This window comes from Chamaea fasciata, unplaced genomic scaffold (genome assembly GCF_029207755.1).
Source record: "Chamaea fasciata isolate MVZ Bird 193981 ecotype frontalis unplaced genomic scaffold, bChaFas1.0.hap1 SCAF_3, whole genome shotgun sequence".
Classification (NCBI taxonomy): domain Eukaryota; kingdom Metazoa; phylum Chordata; class Aves; order Passeriformes; family Sylviidae; genus Chamaea; species Chamaea fasciata.
Window position 1 is genome coordinate 83,641,642 of NW_027094088.1, and position 24,865 is coordinate 83,666,506.

Here is a 24,865-nt window from a genome sequence, read left to right on the forward strand (position 1 = left end):
GCCCTTCTGAAAAGGCCACCTTGTTGTTCCAGTGCTCCTTTCTCACAGGACCAGAGAAGGCACATCGGGCAGCACAGCTGCTCCATAGACTCATTCTTGACTGAAGCCTTCCCAAAAAAATGACTTCTTCTCTTTCCAGACGTGACTGTCCAAAAGGCCATAGACAGACACTCAAAAGGCTCCACTGCTAGACTACAACACAAATTCCTTTGGACTTTTCAAGATGACAGTTACTATTTTGAGCCAAAATCCCCCATTTCTTACACTCCGTGTGGTCTGTTCTTCCCCCAGATTAGGAAAAAGCATTCAGCTGAACTTAAAAGAGGTTAAATATACTGAGATGACAGGTCCCCAGAGAAAGGGGTGGAACAGACCCCTCCAACACTTCACCTCTTCTTTCCAATACTCGTTGCTCCCCAATACCCTCCTGATCTCTCCAAACTACATTGGAATCATTAACTTCATCCATCTATCTCTCTTTAACCAGGCTGATCATCTGAGTGTGCAAAATAAAATAGGAAAACTGACAAGTCATGTCCTTCAACAGCATCACAGTACTTCTATCAGGAACACAGTAACCAAGACTGAAAGCCCAAGCTTTGTTGTGAATTGTCACTCATTTGTGGACGGTTCTCATTAAGGCTGACTTGGAACTTCTTAGCTAACTCTCTATATCATACTCTGAACAGATTTGAATTCTGAACACACAGCTGTGGATATATGACAGACATTTTTAAATCTGACAAAAATCTATCTGTGCAACTGTGTAAGCTACTTGTGCAGTACCTTGGCGTTCCGCTCTCTGGTTCAACGTATTCAGTGCTTCCTTCGCTCTTGTACTTTTTGCCCAGGACAATGCATATGTCACAAGTGCCAATGTGTAATTATCTGAAATGCCTTCTGCTAATTTATCTTCTAGAAAGTTTGTAGCGGTCTTGATGGCATAAGCATGCTGGAAATGAAGATAATATCGAAGAATGTACAGTGAATAAAGTAAATCTTGGAATAGTAAAGTGTGAAAGAAAAATTTGTACTGAACCAGAAAAATTATTAGCCCCAAACCACAGCCAAGAAACAATGAAAATCTCTTTGAGAGTCACAGATCAATCTCAAAGGCATGCTTTTTGATCTGGTATTGCCTTTATGAAATTGAGTAATTTCAATTAAATCAATTGCAATGGCTTAACATCTTTAAGACTAGTTCCCCTCAAGAAATTTCTTTGCAAGTTCTTGGACTAAAATCATGACAGTATTCTTGCTAGGAGAAACTGCCTTTAGATTTTGCAAATATAAAACTGAAGGGCTTAACAAAACTTTGCATTGCTTTGAATGGTGAGGGTTGTTTAACAAAGTGAGGTTAAATTTTGCCTGTGTTCAAAATCCCTCTATTTCTATTAACTACCAAGTGTTTACCAGGTACTATGAAAATTTATGAAACATTCTTGTAACTATGAATCATATTGATGAATTCCAATACCTGTTTATCTGGGAACCCTAGGAGGGATGACATGATGTAAGCTGTGAGAGTAATTGGATTATTGGTGCCTCCTTGAAGATCACTGTGTAACACTTTCCCAGGCTCCTGGAACTCTCCATTTAATTTCTGATGACGGACAATCCATTCAGCTGTATCCATGAGAACATCTTCATCAATATCTATGAACGGACGAGCTTGAAGGAAACATCTCAATACAAAAGCTGATAACCTTGGGGAAAAGGTTCATCAAGTAAGTCTAAATTAGCCATGCATTATAGCTTCCCCTGTTTCAGATGATATAAGAATACCATAAAGCATAAAGTGTTCTATGCACCCTTTCCAAGCAGAGCAAAATGCATGCCTCACCCAGATAAGCAAGTAGATTAAACTTAATCCACCACAAAATGAAGATATGTCCTTGTTCCTGAAGATCACCCCTTCTGCAGCTGTTATGTTTCAAATATTAATAGAGTATAGACTCTGAGTCTGGCAGCACATATATCTTTATTCAAACGTTGCTCTCCTGCCTTCTGCTGCCAGACAGAAGTTTAGGTTTACAAAGTAATGCAGTTACAAGCGTGATGTCAATTACCACCCCTACCCCTGTAATGATATCCTTGAAACGATCTTTGTTGTTTTATTATTAATCCCACATTATCCCTCGACTCCCTTCTTTCCAAAGGTGCATTCATGTAACTTGTCACTGCACTATTTAAGTACTAGACTTGCCAGTGCAGGTAAATAATCTTCATCTTCCAATCCATCAATACTGAGTCAAAAGTAAATCCTCCTGATGTCAATGAAAGATGCCCACTGACTCCAGAAGAAAGCCTCAGTCAGTGGCACAGTTAGAGGGACAAAAGTATGTACTGACACATAGAAGTACATTTAAACTGAACAAGGATTAGCAGAACAAAGTGCTGGAACCTCTCTCTGTTATCTATCTGGCTTCCACTACTATGCTCTGTATGCTTCTTGGAGTGAAATTCAGCACTGAAAAGACTTTTTCAGCTGTGTTTATAGTCTCAATAAAAGGGAGTGTGACAGATGCAAGTAGAACAAATTTTTACCACCAGTAACTCTGTTCACTCCCTACAATATGTCTCAGTCAGTCTTCAGCTTCCAGTAGGGAGATAACCAATAATCTGATTGAAGCAGTGATGATCACATAGCCCTAAATCATTTCAGTCAAATGTAAAAATAACTAATTTGTTATTCCTCATTCCTTTGAGGAAACCAACAGAAAAAACTTTCAGACTAAACTATTTCCCTGGTTAAAATAATTCATCATTCCTTTTTTTTTTTCTCAAATTTAGAAAGCCTTGCCCTAATAATGCCTTTGACAATATGTTATCCAGCAAGAAAGACCTCAGAATTGGCCTAAACACATAATGAAAACTAGGCAGAAGGCTAATACAGCTGGAAACTTTTACCAGCTTCACAAAAACTTTTCAGATGCAGGGAAAATAACTAAAATACGAAAGCTCCACAATGATTCTGGCAGAACTACTCACCATGTGCTCCCAGAGGGATCTTCATTTCCAAAGGCACTAAAAGAGCCATCATCCCTCTGAAAAAGCAGCTCTCTTTGGTAGCCTGAAGTGGAAAAGTAGAGACAGGTATTGAACACTTTCCTGTCATGAGGGTTCCAGCATAAACTGGAGCTGAAACTGCTGATACGAAGCAAGGCACTTTCTAAGGCTGAGAAGGGCACAACTTAAGCTTGCATTTCTTAAAAATCCTCCCAAATATGGAGGAACACACAAAATCAGGTAGAAAATGGTGAGGAAGTGGGCAGCAATAACACGAAAGATCCATCTACAAAAGGCGAACCAGAAACTTCTGCGGCTGCTCAGCAGCCACACTAACAGTGCAGAGATGTGCTCCCACACACCCAGGTGTTCCAGGAGCAGAGCAGTGAGAGCAGAGCAGAGAGGCAGCTATAGTTCATTGCTTCATCATTCTGTGTACCTACAGAAGTGCTCTGTCTTTACAGCAGAAGGAAGGACTAGCAAAAATTAAGTGTTTTCCAGCTGGAAGGGCAAGGCTACAAATGCTGCTGGAAAACCAGGCCTCCTCTTCAGGTGGCTTTTGCCAAATCAGTAGGCTTGCTATCAGAAAAAACAAGTTGGAAGAGGTTGTCCTGAAATGGGTGAAAAATTTCAAAAGACCTGATGATCCTCAAATCCTGAGAAGAACCATTTAAAATGTTATCCAAAGATTCTTTCAAAATCCTGAACAAGTGCAGCTATCTCCTGACTGCAGGATATCCATTATAAAAGGGCCTCAAAGGCTCACTGGCTGCTCACAACCCCAGCAGAATTCTCATGGATGACTTCTGTATAGAACCAGCGTTCATTCATGTAAGAAATTAAGACCTTCCTATGATCTGCTACTCACTGTACTTTCTGGTATCTAAAGCCTTCCTTCCCTTAAATTTTGCCTTCCACTTGTGAATCCAGAATAGTTACGGAATCTATTTATAGCATTTCATAACACATCTTATCCCTCACTTTGTCTTTTCCCTTGGTTTGACTATTTTAGCTATTACGATTAAGAAAGTACACTCACTAATTGAAGACCTGATGGATACAAACACAATACAGAATCAGACAGGCAGAAAGAAAACTCTCAGGCAACCATCAGCGAGTCCTACACAAATGAATTTACACAACCACATCCCACGAGGTCCACTCAGCTACAGCTGTAACTGCAACCCTGAATAATGTTCCTTGCTTTCACTGATAAAGGATTAATCACCCACTTCCCTACCACCCTGACTGTAGATACTCAGTGAGTTAACCATATCCTAATTACTGAGTAACAAATGGCCTGGTCCCTCAATCTAAGTGCCAGTATAAGACAAATTCCAAGTCATGGTCTGTCTGTAATGGAAGAGAATGACAAATAAAGCTGTGAATCTGCTACACTGTATCTGGGTACCTTCCCAGGTAACCCCAGTAGCAACAAATTTAGCTTTTGGGTCTTTAGAAGAATTTGCAATCAAAATTTTTGGTTTAATATAGGAGGTTTATTATGTATTTAGCATGACAGTGGCTAATTACATCACTAACACTGGTGAATCTTTCAGATAGAGACATACCTGTCATCTCAGTTAATGACACTAAATATAGCACTCTTAAATGGAAGGGAAAAAAAAAGAAGGAATGAGTGGCATTTCTCCCCAAGAAAAGAAAAAGTCACTGTCAAAGTTTAAGCCTCAAAATAATGTTCTATGAGGAGCACAAATATATGTATAGATACAAACAGACTGCTTCCTCTTCAAAAGTATCTGACTGCAAGGCCTGAAAGTAAGGTCTTCTGTTTCTTTGCAGAACTGGCAATATACAGCAATAAGTATTATAAATGTGGGACATGGATTTGTTGAGAATTCTCAAAGCCTGATGGAAGGCTCACAAAGTATGCATCTGTATGCAAACTTCAAGATAGAAAATGCTGACTTAGAAATGCCATGGAATAGGACAGAAGTTGTTGAGAGAGAAATGGAACTAGAAAAAGTTTCAAATTATGGCCTTGCAAATAAGACTAGATACTTCAGAGAAATAGAACTATGAAAGATGCATTGTAGTAGGACCCATGAGGGTTAATTTTAGATGACTGGCTTTAAGGCATTAATGACATTGTGTGGCAAAAGCTGATAGGCCAAGAAATGCTTATGATGTATTGTAATTAGGAAATAGTCCGGCTTCTGCTTGTGATGTTGTGAATTGTAACATCTGTACTATCTCACCCTTCACATGAGACTGAAAATGGAATAAAAGTCTTTAAAATGCCTCTCAGTTGCCCCATCTCTGGGTCAAAAAAAAGGTATAATCTGACAATAATCATCCTCCTGCTGGTAGTGTAAAAGCACTGGACCACAACTTTCAGCCTGCTTAACAAAGACTGCTGAGCAGCCCTTACACAGGCACAAATTCATCTCAGAATGTAAGCTTGGGAGGGATCAGAAAGATGAGCAGAACCAGAGGGAGACAGATCCCTCAGCAATTTCCTACATTCTGTCTGCTTTCGTCTATGTGCCAGCCCTGCTGCAGTCACGCAAAAGCCTCTCCCCAAGAGGAGCGTATCCAGCATGGGAACGCCTGCAGGAACGCTGGAACAGGAGACCTGGGGCTGCGAACTGCCACGCTCCGTCCAACGGGCACACAACCACACGTGAAAAATGATATTTCAGATGTCAACACACGAAAGTGGGAAGGCAAGGAAAAGCAGGATCCTATTAGGAAGATGTCCACTGCTGTTCTCAGAGGGTTGGCTGGAACCCAAGAGATGTTGGAGGCTCGCTGAAAAAAGCTCACAAGGCTGAAAGAGGAATGCATCAGGATGGAAAGGACTTCAGAAAGATGTGAAAGACTAAAGCATCTCAACTTTTATTAAACAGCTTGGAAATTCTGCTCAAAATCTTTACCTCTTTGGGTCTAACAACAAAGCTTTCAGACCAATGAGGTTTTTTTTCATTTCAGAAAAAGTGATTTAAAGATGGAATTTGTCATTACCACAATTAAGAAATGTGCTTAAAAGACAACTCTTCTTTGGCCCTGCCTTTGTTCTAAGTAAATAAAACTGCTAAAAAAAAAGATCACATAGCAGTTTCTGCTAGCTATATGATCCCTTCTTCTCTCAAGCATTTAGCCACAAACTACTTAGATTTACTTCAGATTCTGATGTTACTTTTTTAAAAACTTGGTGAATTATGACATGTGAAATAGTCTGTTTTAAATTAAACCTCATAACAATCCTTTCAAAAACTGAGCCTATGAAAATTACATCTTATGCTAAAGATAAACTTCAACTTAAAGATCACACGTGAAGAAATAATCAGTGCAACAAAAGAAAACAATTATTAAAATAAAGCAAAAAAAACAGACTGTTTTCTAGATTGTGCTTCTTTTCCACGTTAAGGTTACAAATATTTCAGCATACTTACTGTTTTGGCACCTACAACGCTAAAAACACACACCTCAATTCAAAGAAGTTAAGAACACAATATAGTCTGTATGTAAGTGACATTTAAACCTGCAATTTCCATTTGCTTTGAAATAACTTAAATCCACTATTGGAAAACTTCAGAAAAGTATGGTACCAAAGCTCAGTTTTAAAAGAGTGATAGATTGCTAACAAACTTAAGAGTAGCTGTTTACATAACACATCCCTTCCTCTCCACTGTACTTTTCAACTAAACCATGTAGTAGGGAAGGGTTTTAAAAAAATATATCAATTAATTGCTTTGACAGAAAATTGGAATCCTGATGAAAGGAAAATTTATTTTGAGCTGTGCCTTTTTCAAGGGAAATGTCAACAACTTTAAAAAAATCAAACAAAAAAGACTTAGAGAGAGTAAACAAAAATTGAAAATGTCATCACAATGCCTTAGTAAGGGTGTAGCTCACATGGGGCTGGTGTCACTGCTCTCTGAGAACCAAGCTCAGCATGGAGACTGACACGTGGCCAGTGTGGGACACCACAGTTAGACACTGCCTGATCCAAAAGCCAGAGTGAAACTGTGGCCTCCAAACTTTGTGATGTTCTGGAGTATCTCCCGATTGAAATATATAACAATTTCCAACTAAAATTTTCCAGCTTTTGATTTCTAGCACAGAGTTCACTTCTGACCATACCTAAAATTTGTGTGGGCAAAAAAGCCAACCATAAGATCAAATGCCAGTCCTTGAGCTCCACAAGAACATGCCAGGTCAGGATGGTGTCACTGAAGGTGTGGGATGAACATAGTTCACTATGCTCACTGACTCATTTTAAACTGCTGTGCTTCAGGCAGAGATCAGAAATGTTTGCTCACATGTGGTTCTATCAAATGAGAAGTAATAACCATCTAGGAAACCCATGTGAATTACCTTCTAAAATGCATTTCTCATCTGAAAAAAAGCAATTATACAAAACCAACTTTCCCTTTTTTCCTGAGAAAGCTTGCCCTTGTAAACAAAATAATTTGCTGTCTAATTCTATCAGCCCAGAATAAAGAGGAAAGAAATGGATTTCTCTTCCAGTTCTCGTAACACAAACTGAGCAATATTTCAAACACCAGATGCAGAGTCACAGAAATCTTTTTACTAGGAAGGGTTCTTAAAAATCTAACATCTTCCTTTTATGCATACAGACCTTTTCTCATAAACGATACCGCTCTTGATCTAATATCCTCTCTCAGCTGCCTGGTTTTGATCAAGTATTGCAAAACATAAACATTTGGAGCAAAATTGATCATATTCTGTTCACCACAGCCATAAGGCATCTTAATCAATGATGACAAACCATTGATGGAAGGCCCAAGTAGATCACCTGAAAGACAAAAATTCAACTAAAATAAACTAAAGTTTATTGCAAATAAATGCATACCTCACACATAAAGGGCAGTATAATCTAAATTGGGAGAAAATATGATATATTAGGAATGTTTCTACTAAGCCACTAAGCAGGCAGAAAAGATACTTCATCTACTGATCAACTTTATGCCCACTGATGCAGCTCCCTACAGATCTTTCCAACTATGAAGTAATTTCAAACAGTTACCATTTATTTTTAAAAACAAAAAACCCAAAACCAAAGAAACAAAACCCCACATAACTAAAATCTATTTAATCCAGGAAAATATTACAATAGTGGTATGTATTTGAAACTTCATTTATTTCTTCTCTCACCTACAGTTATCAAAGCCTAGGTGTCACAGTAAACAACAATTAGTCAGGTTATGAGTATCATTCTGCAGACAGCATAATTAGAACAGAATACTAGCAAACTTTACAGGACCTTCCTGACCAAAATCCAACTCCCTAACTCTGAAATACCTTACAAACACCATATTGTCATAAATTAAAAAATTAAAGGAATAAACCACTCCATCCATAAGGTCTCCTTATGTTTAGCCTAATGCATGATGGTAAACTACTGTGACTTAATGATTCAACCTACTTTTATTGCAGTTAAATAAAAATTAATGCGGTAATTAATTCCCTAATGATAGTAAGAGAGTAAGTTAATTCTTACCAACAGCAGTGACCTGCACTCTCTCACTGTCACTTACAACATCAGAAGGAAAAGTGAATTCCAAAGTTTTTGACACTGCTTGTCGTTTATTCCCAGTCAAATCCAAAAGGACTGTCTGAGAATATGTCTGTTCCAATCCTTCAGCCTATAAAGAAAAAGACAGGGATTCTGAGTATCCTTCTGTAGTTGATCCTGCCCTGAGAAGGAAGGTCCTGGTACTCCCTTCCAACCTCAACCATTCCTTGATTCTATCATCTGAAGCTTTTATTGTAGGATGAGATATACAAATGTCTACCATCTTCCACTGAAATGGAGCTTAACATGAATCAGACGTAGACATCCAAAGCTAGGCAAGTCTTATCAGTGTCTGGTTTACCAGAAAGTCTGGAGGCTAAAATTCCACCTGTAGCAAAATACAGAAATGTTTATCTAAAATAAGCTTTGAATGAAAGCCAGATGTATGGCAAAATCAACTGCACTTATCAGAAACAGTTACCAGGTCCACTCTCCACAGGTTGTCAAATTAGCTGCAGCACCAGGGGTTCAGTGACACACAAATAGCTTACACCTTGCTTTCAAGAAGCATTGGACAAACCACCTGTAGTAGAACAGATCTATGTGTTCACTCCTTTAAAGGACTTTTAAAAAAACATTTTACAAGAAGTGTTTTCTACTTAAAGTCACCTGACCCCAAACCAGCCATACAAAGCAACGGACAGACAAGTACATTGGTTTGCCTTTTTGCTGCACTATGTTGCCTGGTTTTGGGAACAATTTACTTCAGGAACAAGACAAGCTTTCGACTGTTTACCTTTACTAAAACTTTCTGGATAACAGCATCAGAAGCAGCAGATGATATTGCCGTCACTTTGATGGGAGTCTCACCCAGCTGTTTTGGCTTGATAGGGAATTGAACAGTTTTCCCATCTTCACTTGGTACAGATATAGATTGTTGATTTGCGGTGGCATTTATTTCATTGGATGTTAGAATAATTTCAAAAGCATCAGTCATATCCAGGATCACAGTAACCTGTAAATACATTAATATTTGCAATACAAAGAGTAACTTTGAAAAGGTGCTTTCATAAGCTGCCATCTGTTTTGTGTATAGAAAAATGGGTCTACCCACTAAAGAAAATATGCCAGTTCTCACAAACAAAGACATGGTCTCCACCAGTGATGAAAACCCCGCAATATCTAGTAACACTCAAAGATAAACAGACTGTTATGTTACCTCAGCTTCTTCTTTCAAATAATTAAAGATGTTCACTTCCAAAATGAACTGCTCTCCTCTGATTACGGAGTATGGAAGGTTCAGGAAAATGAAAAAAGGCTGAAAAACTTCTAGCTGCAAAACAAAATCAGTCATGAACCCTTACAACCAGAGACTAGAAAGAAAATTACTACATAACGCGTCTTCCAATCCCTTTTAAATTCAATGACAGAGTAATGTTTTGTTGTACTGTACAGTTGACAAAACATGTTACTGCAGGGCTGAAACAGAAGGCAAAGATGCTTCTGGTCACTAGCACCTTTAGAGACACCATCCAGATGAGAGCTGCTGACAGCTTTAAGAGGGCAGTCCCAACAGAGGCAACTGAATTAGGACTATGAGTCTATCATCTGGCAAGTTTGGAAGCTGTGATCTGTACTGAGGTCCCATTAGGGGAACTGAATTGTTTTGAGTACACAAGTAATGGATTCATTACGTCAGCTGACCTATCTTCATGTCAATACACTTGTAACTAAATAACTGACTCATCCAAATTTTGTAACCCAACAAAACTTTACAATGATTTTCTTTATTTAGTAAGATTAATATTAGCATAGGTTCTTTAGTTCTGCCTCTAAAAATACATACTATATTAATTCAAATTAAAACTGCAAAAATATACCAGCAAGCAGTTTCTTTTATCTGTGAACAGAGAGTTTTGGAAGAAATCTGGGCTCTAAGAAGTAAATGGTATGGTCTCATCAAGCTGAATGGAATCAAAATTTCACTGTTTATGAACATCTGTACATGACAGATTATATACTTTATTATCATAGATGACATTATAAAATGTCACTAAAAATTATTTTAATTCAGTTTGCATTTAAAAACAACTTCCAAGTGTTTTGAGTTTCAGAAATCCTTCAGATTTCTTTTCTAGCTAGTAAATATTCCAAAATGCTCTCAAAAAAAAAAAAAAAAAAAGTTTCTTGCTAAAGCTCTCAGTGTCATAAACTTCTTTATATATTAAACATTAGAGAAGTTCTGATGGAGACTTGGAGACTTTTTTGCTTGGTTCATAGTAAAGGTTTTCCCTGTGTACCTATTTTCTTTGTCTTATTTGTTTAATTTTTCTTTAAAACTGAAGTTATACACTCAGGAATATGCCAGTATATTACAATAAAATACAACTGAGTAAAATTACTGACACTCTGTGTAGGAGAAGTCAAAATAAAACCATGAAGCAAAGCAGTACTTGACATAAAGCACGCAGATGTCATTTATTTTCCCCATTACATTTTTCATGTCTTTTACTTGCCTCTCTGTATGGTACTGATTAACATGTTTCAGCCATATGGAACTCTAAACACAACCTAAATGTCCCAACAATACCGAAGTACTGAACAGTGCATGGGGGTGATTATAGCTAAATTATTATCTCAACATCTGTACTACTTGGCGCCTTCTCACATTTGAAGATGAGAGGCCAAGTGTGTATTTCCACACAGTTTTAATCAGAAAACTATTCCTCTTTCTGTCCCATCTCTGCCAAGCCAAGTGAAAGAAACAAGAATCAAGATTCCAGTCTCAAAGGAGCCTTAGCCACAAAATCCAAATTGGGCTCCAAATTCTATAGTGGAGTTCAGATCAGGATGTTCAAAGCACATGTTCTGTGTCTGGTGTAGCAGACAACTGTGAAATCTAGATCTAGAGCTCAGTTTGGATCTCAAAAGTTGCCCCTCCCCAGGAATTTGAGGGCATGAGAACTTAAATGGGTAAGTTGGCTGTCTTCAGGATATGCTTACACAGTCCAGGAACCAAGATGAAAATAATCTATGGCCCACTACTACAGTCTCAACTCTTCTAAACTTAGGTATGGAGTTGTCTCTGATAGGAACACAGTTTCTCTAGGATTTTTACCTAATGAATGGGATGGATTATTCTGCATACGCAAAATACTAGCTAAATGAGACTTCAAGAATTAATTCCTATTCTAAACAGGCTAAAAAAACTCTCAAAGTAGTAGTTTCCTTGAATACAGAGTGATCCTAGGACAACTGCACTTGTACACTGGGAAACTCAGGTTAGAGATGTAACCTGAAGGCTGCTGAATTTAGCTTAAATTGCTAAACTCCTCGAACACTTGGAAGCAAGAAAAGAGCCCTGGGACACGGGAATTTGGGCGCAACAAGACTCTCACCCCATGGCCAGCTCTCAGTGCCCACTCTGCTCCTCAAGCTAAGTCATCCAAAACTTAGTACCTATCAGAGATCACAGAATGGCTGTGTTGGGAGGGACCTCTGGAGGACAACTAGTCCAAGCCCCCTGCAAGTTTACCTAGAGCAGGTTGTACCTGTGTTTACTCCAGGATTGCTTTAGACAGACAAATTTAGTGTTAAATCAGCTCTCCTGTTCTCCCTCCTGGGGTAAGCATTAGCCATAAGTGTTAGCAGAGCAGCAGACAAATGCTTGTCACATCCCAGCCACCTCTTCCCTGCCAGTCTTTGCAAACCTCACTGTATACATTACCAACTCATGGACTGCTCTCTGGGCAGAGCCAAGAAAATATGGGAACATTGCTCTCAAATAGTCATTCCCCCTTTCTGTACACAAAGATGCTGAAATGGGCACATCCTGGAAGTACTCTAACAACAACAACAAAAAAAACCTCCAACAGAAACAGGCATCCAAGTATCTGTGTGGAGTCTTATATATTCCTATGAGCAGGAAGGGAAGGCAGATACAGTATCAGGTATGGCTTCAGTGATGTTGTTTTCTTTACAGTTTGAACAAACATGGCCTCTCAATCTCTTCATTAGTGTAAGGAGATGCTGCTGTCAGAACTGAATCCAAGAGTCCAGCAATAACCTGCAGTGTGACCAGCCCTAAAGGAGAACTCTGTAGTGAGATGGTACCTCCACCGGAGCAGTCGTCACTCCAAGCCCGCCGTTTTCAGAGATCACAAAAGCACTGGCTACCCAGGATGTGATGGTGTCAGGTACAATGGCATCCATGGTGATTTCTGTGCCAGATCTGATGGCAGAAGGGGAGAGCAGACTTTCAAAACCATCCATTTACAGACACCAGTAAGTGGACACATATGTTGAAAATGCATGAAAAAATAAGTCCAAATTTCTGGAAAGAAAAGCTGCCATTATCCATTTTTTCTTTTTAACCATTTAGAAATACTGTGATGGGATCAAAGTTATTTTAAAAATTTAAATTATTTTAAACTACATGAATTGAAGGTAATTACACTGGATCACATTACATGTAATCCACTTTTACAGGTTCTTTAAAACAATCCCAGATGATGGTTGCTTCCTGAACTTCTCAACTGTAAAAGAATACAAGATTTGTGCTTCACAACACAGGTCAGATTTCACCATCATTTGACACTTTGATCTATTCACTGAATTAGGTGCAGATAGCAATAGATTTCCCTTTCTGGGCTAATCAGCCTCTTTTTATGTACTGTAGAGAAAAAGGCTAGGTATCCCTATCCATTTTTTTCCCCATTTGTTAAGAGTTCATTTCTTTTGTCTCCAGGACTTTTATTTAGCTTCTACTGAAACTCCTAGGCCCTCTGTCAGGCATAATCCTTTCTTGTGTAGCTGTACTACAACTCATTTTTTCGATCTTCAATCTCACTTGTGGCCTCTAGATGGTAGCAGAACATAAATCTACATTTTTTAAGCCGTGTGCTTCTGCACCCAGCACCGGTACAAAATGCTACTGAAACCTACCAGAAAAAGAAAAAAAAGGCAAGTGCAAATTGGTTTCCTTTTGCTTCTAACTTATACCTTGTTTTAGTGTCAGTCCAAAGCCAAGTCTCTGGAAAATGTGTCCTCACGTAGAGATTACTAAAATCAGGAGCTTCGTTTTTAGATATCGGCACATCATCGCCGAAACCATCCTCTATAGGTATCATTCCACCGTCTACAAAATAAAAAATACGGTCCTATCTCCAAATATCCATGTTTAGAAAACTCAAATAAATACAGTTAAGAAAAGTCAAATTAATATATTGTTTGGAGTCTAATCTATAGCTTTGTTACATATCGTAAGACTACTCTGGGACACTGGGAACTTTTTTATTTTAAGAATAAAAAAAGTTTCACACAAATTTCTACACGGCCTCTGTGGAGTGCTGATGAAACTGGTGTAATTTGACTACACATGACAAACCACCGTAATATATATCAACTGGAGTGGCAAACAAAAACTCCAGTCATCCTCAGGATTTTCACTACTGTAAAAAAGGAAAATTTCTGAAATGCTGATCATATGAAATTTCTATGTCTTGAATCTTCGAAATGGTAATGATTCGCAAGGCTGGATGCAACCTGTATGCAGCACAGTAAGAAGGCATAATAAGGGCCCTATCCCATGGACCTCCTTCCCCACTCAGTAAATGAGATTTGGCTACATTTGTTGTATTACTTACAAAGAAAATGTTCCTTATCCTCCTCAAGAACTGCATCAGTTGATACCCAAAGGCTGCATTTCTGGATAAAATTTATACATTATATCTCAATACAGGACATTCAGGACATCAACAGTGCTTATCTATTTATTTTTTGTCTTCTTTCTTTTTAGGTAAATAAAGTCATAAAAGCAAGAATAAAACTAAAGCAAATAATATACAGAAACCTAAAAACCGGTATGATATGAATCTGAATATTGCCATAATGACTGAAAACTTTTCAAAGTGAAGACTATATCAAGCATAAAGCAACCTGTATTTATGGAAGTATAAATATATTCCTAGGTATTCATAATATTGACAAAATTCGCAATTCAAAACTCATATAAGCCACCAAAACATAACACTGTCTATAGTTGTAAAAGTTAGAAAGTTCATTTTTTTCTAGCAAGCGATGTTCAAATCATTAAGCAGTAAAAAAACCAACAGCCTAGAATTATGAAAAAAAGAAAAAAAAGTACCTGAAATACACCGTAAGAACCTCTGACCAGGGGAAAATACTGCACTGTGCTGTATAAATTGAGCTCATGGAGGACCTAAGAAAAAAAACAAACAAAACCACCCAAAGACTAACTGTCAAATCACAGTCTTAAGAACTTTCACTGCTGCTAATTCATACACAGCTGTACCACAAGCTGCAGGTTGCTTAGCTTTCATGCCAAAGAGAAAATCATCTGTGACAGGAAGAAGGGGCTTAGGTTGTAGTGGTTTTATGATTAATGGAAGAATGACCAAGACTGTATAAAAGCTTGGAATAGAGCCCACAGCCCATTGATATTTTATGGCACTTAGGCTATGTCCTTTGAGCACCTTAGGAATGATATATATTGTAAGCTCTTTCCAACTGTAGATGCAGTAGAGCTTCTGCAAGAAAAGGTAATTTAAACATATGAATTATTTACTCTGCCCTCCCAAGAAAAGAAATTCTTTATTTTATATTATTAATTTTAAATAGTACAAAGCAAAATAATTAGAGTTTTTTCTGGCTTCTTTTTCTTTTCTAAAAGAAGAAACCACCAAGTCTTAACAATTTATCAAATAAAGAACAATGAAGTATTAATTAGAATTGAAAACGCTGTGCCTATTACCTTTAAAGCCTTACAGTCTGCCACTCATGTGACTTGCAAAAGTAAAAATAAATGCATCATTACAGGCAAAAAATCATGCTCAAAGAACACTATTTGTTCACCATATAATCTGGAACATTTCCACAAATATACATCTTTCATACACACAATAATGACAACCTTCTTTTCCCATATACTTACAGATTCTTCTGTTATGTCACTACTTTCTCCCAGAAGCTTTGCACTTTTATCAACAACTGAAAGTCCAATTAGTGATCCTGGCTCTGTAGTACTGATTTTAAGGGAGACTTTCTCAGATGGCTTGGCCTTATCTTTGCTCCAAGAGATTTTAATCTAGAAAAAAGTGAAACACAGCACTGATTGAAATTCTACAGTGATATTTACAGCTGTTAACAGCTCCCAGGAAGTAGGGTTTTTTTTATTATTTGGCTATAATTAAGACCCTGGATTTGTTTTTCCTAGAACCTTTGGGATGCTGGAAACCTCAGGGAGTATTTTTCGTAGAAATTTTGGTAACTTGGATAAATCATGAGGCAAATGGAGACATTTTTCATGCAGCAGAACAAACAGGCTCCCTACTGATGTCTGGTTATAAGTGTTAAAGTCTCCAGAGGACAGAAAGAATTTGAACCTATCCAGCCTTTGGATGGTCTCACCTATAAAAAGTTATAGTGAGGCCTTTATTTGCACAAAGGACCAAATCTCATCCTGCTAAATAAGCTGGAAAAATCAATTCATTGATGCAATAGGCATTCTTCAAACATTTTTGAGTTAAAGTATGGATAGTCACATGAAGCACAAACACTGGTCACACTGTGACCACTGCCTGGCTAGAACAAGGTCTTTATAAACCTTTACAATTCTACCCTTAGAGCACTTACGATACCTTATCACTATATTGGCCAGAGTAATCTTTGGCTCAGTAATTGACCAAACCCCTAAAAACACAAGGAGATATTGCGCATCTGTTTATGTGGAAAACACAGAAGTAGAAAGGACTTTCAAATATGCAAAAAACTGGACCCTAATTGCACTGGTATTATCAAAAGTCTTCCCAAAGACTTGCACAGATTAGATCCTGAATGAAAACGTTTTTACATTTACAAACCAATGATCCAAGATACTGTTTATAAAAAACAGACAAAGACATGGTCTCAGATTCAAGTTCAATACAATTACCTTGTCATCCAAAGCAGGCTGGATGGGGACAGTGAGAGCATCATTTACAACGACTCCAAGCTCATCTACATAGAATACAAGTATAGATATCAAAGGAGCCCAGGAATTTTCTGCTGTTAAATTGAATGTTTTTGTAGACTTTGTGCCAAAAGCCATAATTTGTTCCTTAGATAGTATCTGAAAGAGAAAAAAATCAAACACTCAAACTGTTGGAATCCTCAATACGTCATAAGCTCAGCAATTTGTTCTGCAAGTGGCTGCTAAAGAAGAGACACATTGCTGTGGGTTTTTTTTAACTAACTGGTAGACCAGTTCTGTGAAAACGGGCATGGCAGAAGATGTAATATTTAAATACTAGATTTTTTTTTTTTCTGTGTTTAAATTCCTGTATCATTATGGACAAGTAAAGAACTGCAAGTGCACACATATGGTACGAAAACATAAAAATACAACTGTAATAGGGTTGGCTCATGTGGATTATCTGTAAGAGCATTTGAGTTTGGTTCAGGTATATAGTTTTAAAAGCAAACCTCCAAAACACCCCTACTTATACTTTGGTTTGCCTCATGGAGAGTGTAAACTGCAGTCTAATAATGTGCTCCAGTTAAACACAGGCATTCACTATAACAGATCAGATTACAGCAAGTCTGAAGTTACCCCAAATACCTGGATTTCAGGTCCACAACATCAATTTTTTCCCTCAAAATTTGCTCCTACTGTACCATACACTTACTAATGAAGATAGAAAGGTGAAGAGAGTTCCCTACCTTTGGTTGCATGGACCTGATTTATTTTAAACCTTCTAGAGAGTGTTTCTATTTCAGAAAATACATATGAATGCCCAAATTTTACATGGTTTTCCTAATTCAGTTTACTGTTAAAGTCTGTGAAAGAAAAAGAATACTAGCTACCATAGTCACTAAGATGCAGACTGTGATCAAGACAGGCATGTGTTAAAGACAGGATGGGAAACTTATGATAGTATATATAATAGATCTTTCCAATCCTTCAAGACACAGTAGAGCAGCTGAGCAATTAAGCCACTACCCGAGACATTTATTTTAAAATGCTTCCTATGAATGCCCTCTGTTAACAGTGCCCCTCTATCCACTCAACCATCTATTTCCTCAGCAGGCAGCTCCTCCCACTCTGTACCCACAGGCTCAGCCTGACAGTCCTGAATCTGCATACAGGCTCCACCAGGCCCCTGCCTGCACCTGCCTCTGCAGCAACTGCAGACAAAGGCACAGTTTGGGTCGCTCCTGGGACATCCCTGTCCCTTCTCCCACTGCAGATGCCCTCCACAGCCAGAAACAGTATTGCTCTCACAGTTGTGGCTTGTCTCACATCCGCAAGCAGAAATAACCCAACATCCAGATCAGAGAAGCACTTTTTCCAGAATCACTTCCTTACAGTGCCAGGGGCATTCCTCCTAGGTAGAATAATAGAGTCCTCTTTCAAAAAGGACCATCTAAGTGGAAAGAATGTTTTCGGACCCCCTCTTCCACAAAGCACAATTAAAAAATGTTTGATCACATTTTCACTCATTGTTTCCACTCAAATATTCCACTAATTGGAGTTTTTCTCAGGTTGGTAGAAATCATCTTGGATTGCCCCCATATGTGAAGCCTGTAACTTACCAGGTAGTGATACTCTCTGACTGGCTTGTTGCTTGCAATGCTCAGCTCAAAAGACTTTCCAGCCTAGAAAAAGCACATGATTCACATGGCTGAGTATGGAAAAACCATGAGTAACTTTTTTTTATCGTGGCAAGTTTTGTCTCAGACTGTACCTTTATATCCTGGCTCTTTGTTTTAACTTGGAGATAAGTCTGACTGGGGGAGCTGAACACATCATAAACACCTATGTCAGTCTTACTGCTGAGGAACTCTGCCTGCAGGACAGTGAAAAAAAAAAAAAAAACAAAAAAAAAACAAACAAAAACAAACTCTTAGTAAAACAGCAAAATCCGAGATGTTCAGATTTGTGGTAAAGGTTACAAGAGCATGGTAGCCTTAGGAAAAGTCCACTTTTCTGGGTATCTGGGGTTTTTTCCTTTTGATACCATGGTGCATTTATTAAATCCCATTTGACAGGATCTCTCACTTCCTTTTGAGCTACAACATGAAGTAACAAAAATAACAACAGGTGACATGTCAGCTGTTGCAGATAGCAGGACAGCATATCACTGAGCCCTGCCCATGCAATTTAGTGTGTCAACACTCCAAAGCAACATGTTATAAAGCAGTACCTGAACTCTCAGAGTTTTTGTATCTGGCAGGATTGGAAACTCAACATCAATTACTCCATTTTCTGGAACTGTGTAGTTCAGGACATGGAGTGTCAGATTCCTCTCCTCTGTAGCCTCATTTTCCAGGTGAGAAAGTGAAGAGTGATGGAAGAGCAGGTCTGACTGTTGTGCAGTGATTGTTACAAGATTCTGCCTCTCTTCAGCTGTCAGCTGGTTGCTATCTGAACGTGACACCTTTAGCTAAACAAGAAGAAAGGAAACACTTATCAAACCCACCGAACAGGGTAATGTTAAATGCACAACACATAGCATGTAACAATATATTTGCACTCTTATCATATAAAAAAAATAATGCATCCTCAGATTTCTCAAATTCATAGCTTTATTTCTGTCGTCTAGTAAGCACTGCAAGTAGGCAAGTCAGGGAAGAACAAAATTATTCATAACTTCAGGGAATAAAAAAAGAGTAAAAGCAGGTAAGCTATGCACATCCTATCTACAGTCTGAATACTTAATTTTATCACTTGCATTTCATCTCCACAAGAAAGGGAAAGCTGACATTTACATCACGTGGGAAAATGAGTCAGATGAACAGAGATGGTGCTGAGTTGAATGTTTATGAATCCATCAAGTGAGTTGAAGACTGAAACGAGGCCCAAAACTGACAGTGCGCAACTTCTTCACACCATCATGCATCAATCTGCACTACAACTTACAACCTTAATGCCCATATTCAAGCAGATTTTCATCCAGTAAAATCATTCTTATTATGCATTATACACTACAAAAAAATCAACATTTATATTTAAAAGCACTGCACTAATGCTTCCCTTTTCTTTTTCAGTCCATAGATGTCACTGCATTACCTCTCATCCTCAGCAATTATTTTCCTGTTCTCTCTCTGAAGAGCATATGCTCTTCATGTAAGAGCTCCACTTTTTAGTAACAGCAGCAGCTGTTCATTCACACTTCTTTGGGGGCATAACTGATACCTTCCTGCCTGCCAGCTGCAAGAATTGCCAGATGCCTCAGCTATCTCTCACTCAGTTCATCTTTGGAAGAGGAGCAAAAAAACCAAGTGGATTCAAACTGGGATGCTGGCAAAGAAAATGAAAAGCACAAAAACCAAAAGCCCAATGATCAGGCTAGCATAAAGCTACATCTTGAGCCAATCTATTCTGGAAAAGTATATTCAGTCTAAATCACTACTATTTTCGTCTCATTTCTATACAGTAAAACCTCAAGAATTGTAAAATTGACTCCTATTTTCAAGCAAAATGCAGTGATACAATATGTAATCTCTGGAAATGTAGAAATACTGAATGCAGATGAGGGACAGAATGAAGAACATGAAATACTTCTATGAGTGGACTGCAGTTGCCATGAAAAAGACAGGACAGAAGGCAGAAACAAGACTTCCACTTGAAAGCAATGTGGTTTGATGGGTTTTAACTGAATTATGTAAAAGCTGGTTAAACACACAAATTCACTATATAAAGTATATATGTGTGTGTGTATACAGTTAGATTTACAGATATTATAAAGACATTTGAAACTTAATAACTAATCTGTTGTTTCAAAACACTAATCTGTTTTTCAAAGTCAAAAAAAAATAAAACAGGGAAGATTTCTCTTCCATAAGAATGCTGACAAACTATACAAAAATATACTCTCTCAAGACTACAGCATTCCTTGCCAGTTTACCCTTCTCTAGAGCAAATGCCTTCAAGTTTAGTATTTGCTGATATGTATTGTGAAAAAAGAGGGAATTTGAAAACAAATCTATAAATTACATAAAAAATCCAAGGCAAACTTTGTTATTTAAGCATAGAGGAGAAGACACATTTGTTTATCCACAGATAATAATCAAACAAAAGAACTTACAGTAGCTATGAAGTTCAGAGAAGGCTTTATAACTCTAGAGTAGTCCAGAAATTCAATAAAATAGTCACTTTGCTTTGGAAATATGATGGTACTTGAATTTTGGGAGATTCCTGTTGAATAATTGAATGTGTTTAGACAACATGCATTTAACACATATATTACTTTAGCAGCAATACAATTTACTGCCCATGACTTGGAAATAATTCTATCATATTTTTCACCATTTCCATTCCTATCATTCTTTATCTTTCTAGCTGAGCATCAGTACAAAGGTGGTATTTGTAGTGGTACTGCCTGCCACAATGCAATATAAGATACACCACACAGGGCTCCACTCACACAGACTGTGTCAGAATGACACAAGGAAGGAACTTATTAAATCTCAAATAAGCCAGCTTCACCTTGCCAGGGTTTCTACAGAAAGTCTGTAACGAAACCTAATTCCTGGGACAGGCAGAAATTTTGTACACATGATTTTTCTTTTCTAATGTGCAAGGTGCAGTGGAACACAAACCCACAAAAACAAAAAATATCTGCAAATCTGGAAGAGGCTAGACTGTGGACAACCTAGGACCAGGGAACTCTTTCTACTAATGTGACTTACAAACACATGTCAGGTAAATTTATGATTAAAGTTAAGTTTGCAAAATTCAGGTTAATGCTAGCAATACTTTATGCCTGCTCTTCTCATCAAAAATGATCCATCACTGACTTTAAGCTCCTATCAGAATGTGTTTCTTGGTTATTTAATAAATCATTTAGCATAGAACTCCATTCAACCAAGTTAACAGCTGGTTAAACTATTAAATTTCTAGGCAAGCAACACTCAGATAATATATTTGAACGTGGATGGTTTGTGCTGACATCAGTACATGATACTTTTCTAGAGCTCCAACCTCCACCACACAGCAGTAAGGCAGTCTGTGTTTCTGTCAGAAGACCTCACACAGCCACACACCTGTGAGTGACTCAGTCACCACCGCAATCATTTCTATCGGCTCTGTGTAGTCGTTGTCACCTTGGCGCCACAACTGCTCAGCATTCAAGTTTTGCAACATAAGCTTGTTACAGGTTACATTCACAGATCCATTTATCTGCAATGCAGGAAAAAATAACCGTTGAGACAGAAGAGGCAAGGACACCTTTTTCTGTCTACAGTAGTTTATTTCTGGTTAAGTCCTCTAGCTCTCTATACATACAAGTTATGGCGTATAAACACCGGAAAATTATGAACACTGACCCTTTACTTTTTTGCTGTCAGCAACCATTTTTATTAAATCCAGTAGAAGTTCACTACTTTTTTAGATGTGGCAATACTTTATGGAAAAAGTTACTTTTTTCCCTAATTTCTAGAATTATCCACTTCTACATGGCCAAAGCACAGTGGTACTTAAGCTTTACAGGAACATACAATGAACAAGTTCCTGCCTGAGGAGAGGGATATACCGTGTTCAACATCTGAGCTCAGAGTGTCTGATAAACTAAGTGTTGCTGAAGGCACTGAAGTCAGACAGTGGCTGAAGTCAGCAAACAGAAAATTAGTCACTTCATGTAGCAAAAATTTAACCTTTTTTAAACAAAGTCCACATCTCAAAAGTAAAATGTCTGATTTTGCAAAGAGAATGCAATGAATCTACCACTTATTTTAAGCTTTCAGATTGAAACTGTGTGTCTATTTAAATTTCATGCTTCAGGTTACAATTAGTGCAGTAGCTCAAATGTAATTGCTGGCAATTAGGAGGCAAAGTGCTTTGGTTTCTACCATGCTAGAGCTCCACCTAGACAACTGAAATGTTCTACTCTGGCCTTGTGACACAGAGCTCAGCGTGCAGGGGCAGGCATGGGGCCAGGGAGCATTCCAAAGCATGGGTCCTCTAGAACCTATGCAGCTCCTGGAAAATTTTTCTACCTGGGTCAGTTGATGCTCTCCAAAATAACTTCAAGGAACAAGTAAAGGGAGTATAGGTGCCAAGTATCATTCTCAACAGTCTGAATGTAGATGCTTTAGGCTGGAAATTAAAGACAGCTTAACACTCTCCAACTGAACTCGGCATTCTGGAATGATCCCAAGTGTCATTTAACCCGCCAACAGGACACAGACTTAAAGAAACTACAAAGAAATAACTCACCTCCATTGTTGTTGTAATATTTCTCTTGTTTGTCCAGTAAGAAACAGAAAGGCAAGTGATTGTTACAGTTCCCTTTACAGGCTTTCCATATGTGTACCTGAAACACATCAGCCAAAGTCAAACAACACACCACCCTCCAGGATTTGGGCTCATGAAGGGATCCCAAGGCAAAAGATCCTACTAAAATATTATTCTGTGGCCTCAGACATGGGTAGAATGCATTTCTACTTTGAAACATGGAGTTCACCATACTGAGACCAGTTTAACAACACTAAAGCTGGAAGCCCCAAACCTGGAGAAGAAACACACAGTGCTTCTCTTTCCACTACACAAGCTCTATAAACCCATTAAAATTATTATGAGCTGTATGATGTACGAAAGTGAACTATTCTAAACTACAATCAAGTTACTGAACAGAACACTGATGTAGCATCACAGCTAATATGCAGTAGAGTTAAAAAGGGATGTTGGAAGTGTAAGTATTTCACTTACCAAATACTGCTAACAAAAAATGAGATATCTCATTTTTGATATTTGGTAATAATTATTACTACTTATTTAGTAATCACAGTCTCAAGAAATCATTGCAAACAGTCTAAAGAAATTATAGCAATGTCCAGCTGTGGCAAATCTGAAAACTGGAACATACTCCCTTCTTAGGATGACAGTAGCAACCTGCAGTCACTAAGCAGCAATAAATAAAATTTTGTATAAATGTTTCCAAGTCATGCTTAAGAGAAACCACGACATTATCAGATTGAGACAGAGAACAAAGGCAGGGAGGAATGACATGGGGGACAGACAGAACACTTAAAATCATTCTCAGCAGTAATACATGCAGGTGTGATAACTTTAAATTACTTTAAATCATTATGCAGCCGCTTAAGTAATATCAAAGCGGAAAAACAGACAGAAAAAAAATCAAACAACATGGTTACGGGAATAATTCTGATAACACTGTCTTGCATTTGAACTCAGTCTAAGCACACCTAACTACAGTAATAAGCTGCCATTAACCTTGATATTATACTGCCATTGGACAGCAGCCCTGTACTTAACTTGATCTAATAATACTCCAGAGAAGAAAATGGGGTTTACGACATCTACAAGTTGGACAAAGAGACAGTATGTCTATAAAAACAGTCACCAGGAATGAAGTCATTCTCTATAAATAATTACGATGTATCAATAAAACTTTTTCACTGCAGGGATTCAACCTCAGATGGTTGACTGGTGTATAAGTATGAATTTATTGCAGCAAACAGGTACACTTACAAACACCTTACAAGTATACCACATGAAAGAGTCAAGTATCCTGGGGAAGACCAAAACAGTTTAAGAAACCAAATATTAGCTGGCATATTCCAGATTCCATATGCCATATTCCAGCTGGCATATGACAGATTCCAAAAGCAAAGTAGAATGGGGGAAAAAAGCAAGGAAAACTTTTTTTAAATTGCCCTTTAGCAGATTCACAGAATCATAGAATGGCTTGAGATGGAAGAGATCTTAAGGGTCATATAATTCTAATCCTTTTGCCATGTACAGGGATGTCACCCACTAGATCAGGTTGCTCAGGGCCCCATCCAACATGGCATTGATAGTTTATGATATCAGGTTGCATGGACTCTATGGAATGAAGTGTTTCCTCAAAGTCCAAACATTTGATTTAAATAGCTTGCTAAACAATGATTTCCACATTTCACTTGTAAACAGAGTACTTCTTCAGAAGGTATGTATTTTAAGGCACCAGATAACCCACAAAACACACTTTATTTCAGTCTTCTTGGATGGATCTATCAGATAGCTCTATCTGGCTCTCATCTTCAACAATAAAATTAATTTATGAGATTAATGCATAGTAATTTTTGTCAAGATATTTGCTCACCTGAAAAATAAAATAGAGGAGTCTACACTGAAGCCTCTTCTGAATTTTTCTGAATTTCTCAAGAGCTTTTAATTCTTTACCTAATTACAGCTACAGGTATTTTGATATGAGAAAACTACACTTGAAATCTGCAATGCTGATTTATTGGAACAAGGAGAATGTTCACAGTTTGCTTAATTTTCCAAGTTGTCTAATAAAATGTAGTTATTCTACCTACAATACCAATATACAATGGTATATTGGAGAGTAC

The 24,865-nt window shown here is 37.9% G+C and overlaps 1 protein-coding gene across 1 annotated transcript in view; it reads right to left on the reverse strand.

Annotated features, from left to right (window-relative positions):
• CD109 (CD109 molecule) overlaps window positions 1-24,865 on the reverse strand; it is a 71,309-nt gene that overhangs the window by 19,911 nt on the left and 26,533 nt on the right. Inside the window, exons 8-26 of the mRNA XM_066180314.1 lie at window positions 22,728-22,824; window positions 21,557-21,692; window positions 20,599-20,708; window positions 18,715-18,954; window positions 18,256-18,357; window positions 18,104-18,166; window positions 16,464-16,640; window positions 15,465-15,617; window positions 14,658-14,732; window positions 14,158-14,218; window positions 13,514-13,649; window positions 12,626-12,743; window positions 9,732-9,845; window positions 9,309-9,527; window positions 8,498-8,642; window positions 7,616-7,792; window positions 2,992-3,073; window positions 1,478-1,706; window positions 787-952 (exon numbers count right to left, since the gene is read on the reverse strand). Of these exons, the coding sequence (XP_066036411.1) occupies window positions 787-952; window positions 1,478-1,706; window positions 2,992-3,073; window positions 7,616-7,792; window positions 8,498-8,642; window positions 9,309-9,527; window positions 9,732-9,845; window positions 12,626-12,743; window positions 13,514-13,649; window positions 14,158-14,218; window positions 14,658-14,732; window positions 15,465-15,617; window positions 16,464-16,640; window positions 18,104-18,166; window positions 18,256-18,357; window positions 18,715-18,954; window positions 20,599-20,708; window positions 21,557-21,692; window positions 22,728-22,824 (2,600 nt within the window). The remainder of the gene's footprint in view (window positions 1-786; window positions 953-1,477; window positions 1,707-2,991; window positions 3,074-7,615; window positions 7,793-8,497; window positions 8,643-9,308; window positions 9,528-9,731; window positions 9,846-12,625; window positions 12,744-13,513; window positions 13,650-14,157; window positions 14,219-14,657; window positions 14,733-15,464; window positions 15,618-16,463; window positions 16,641-18,103; window positions 18,167-18,255; window positions 18,358-18,714; window positions 18,955-20,598; window positions 20,709-21,556; window positions 21,693-22,727; window positions 22,825-24,865) is intronic.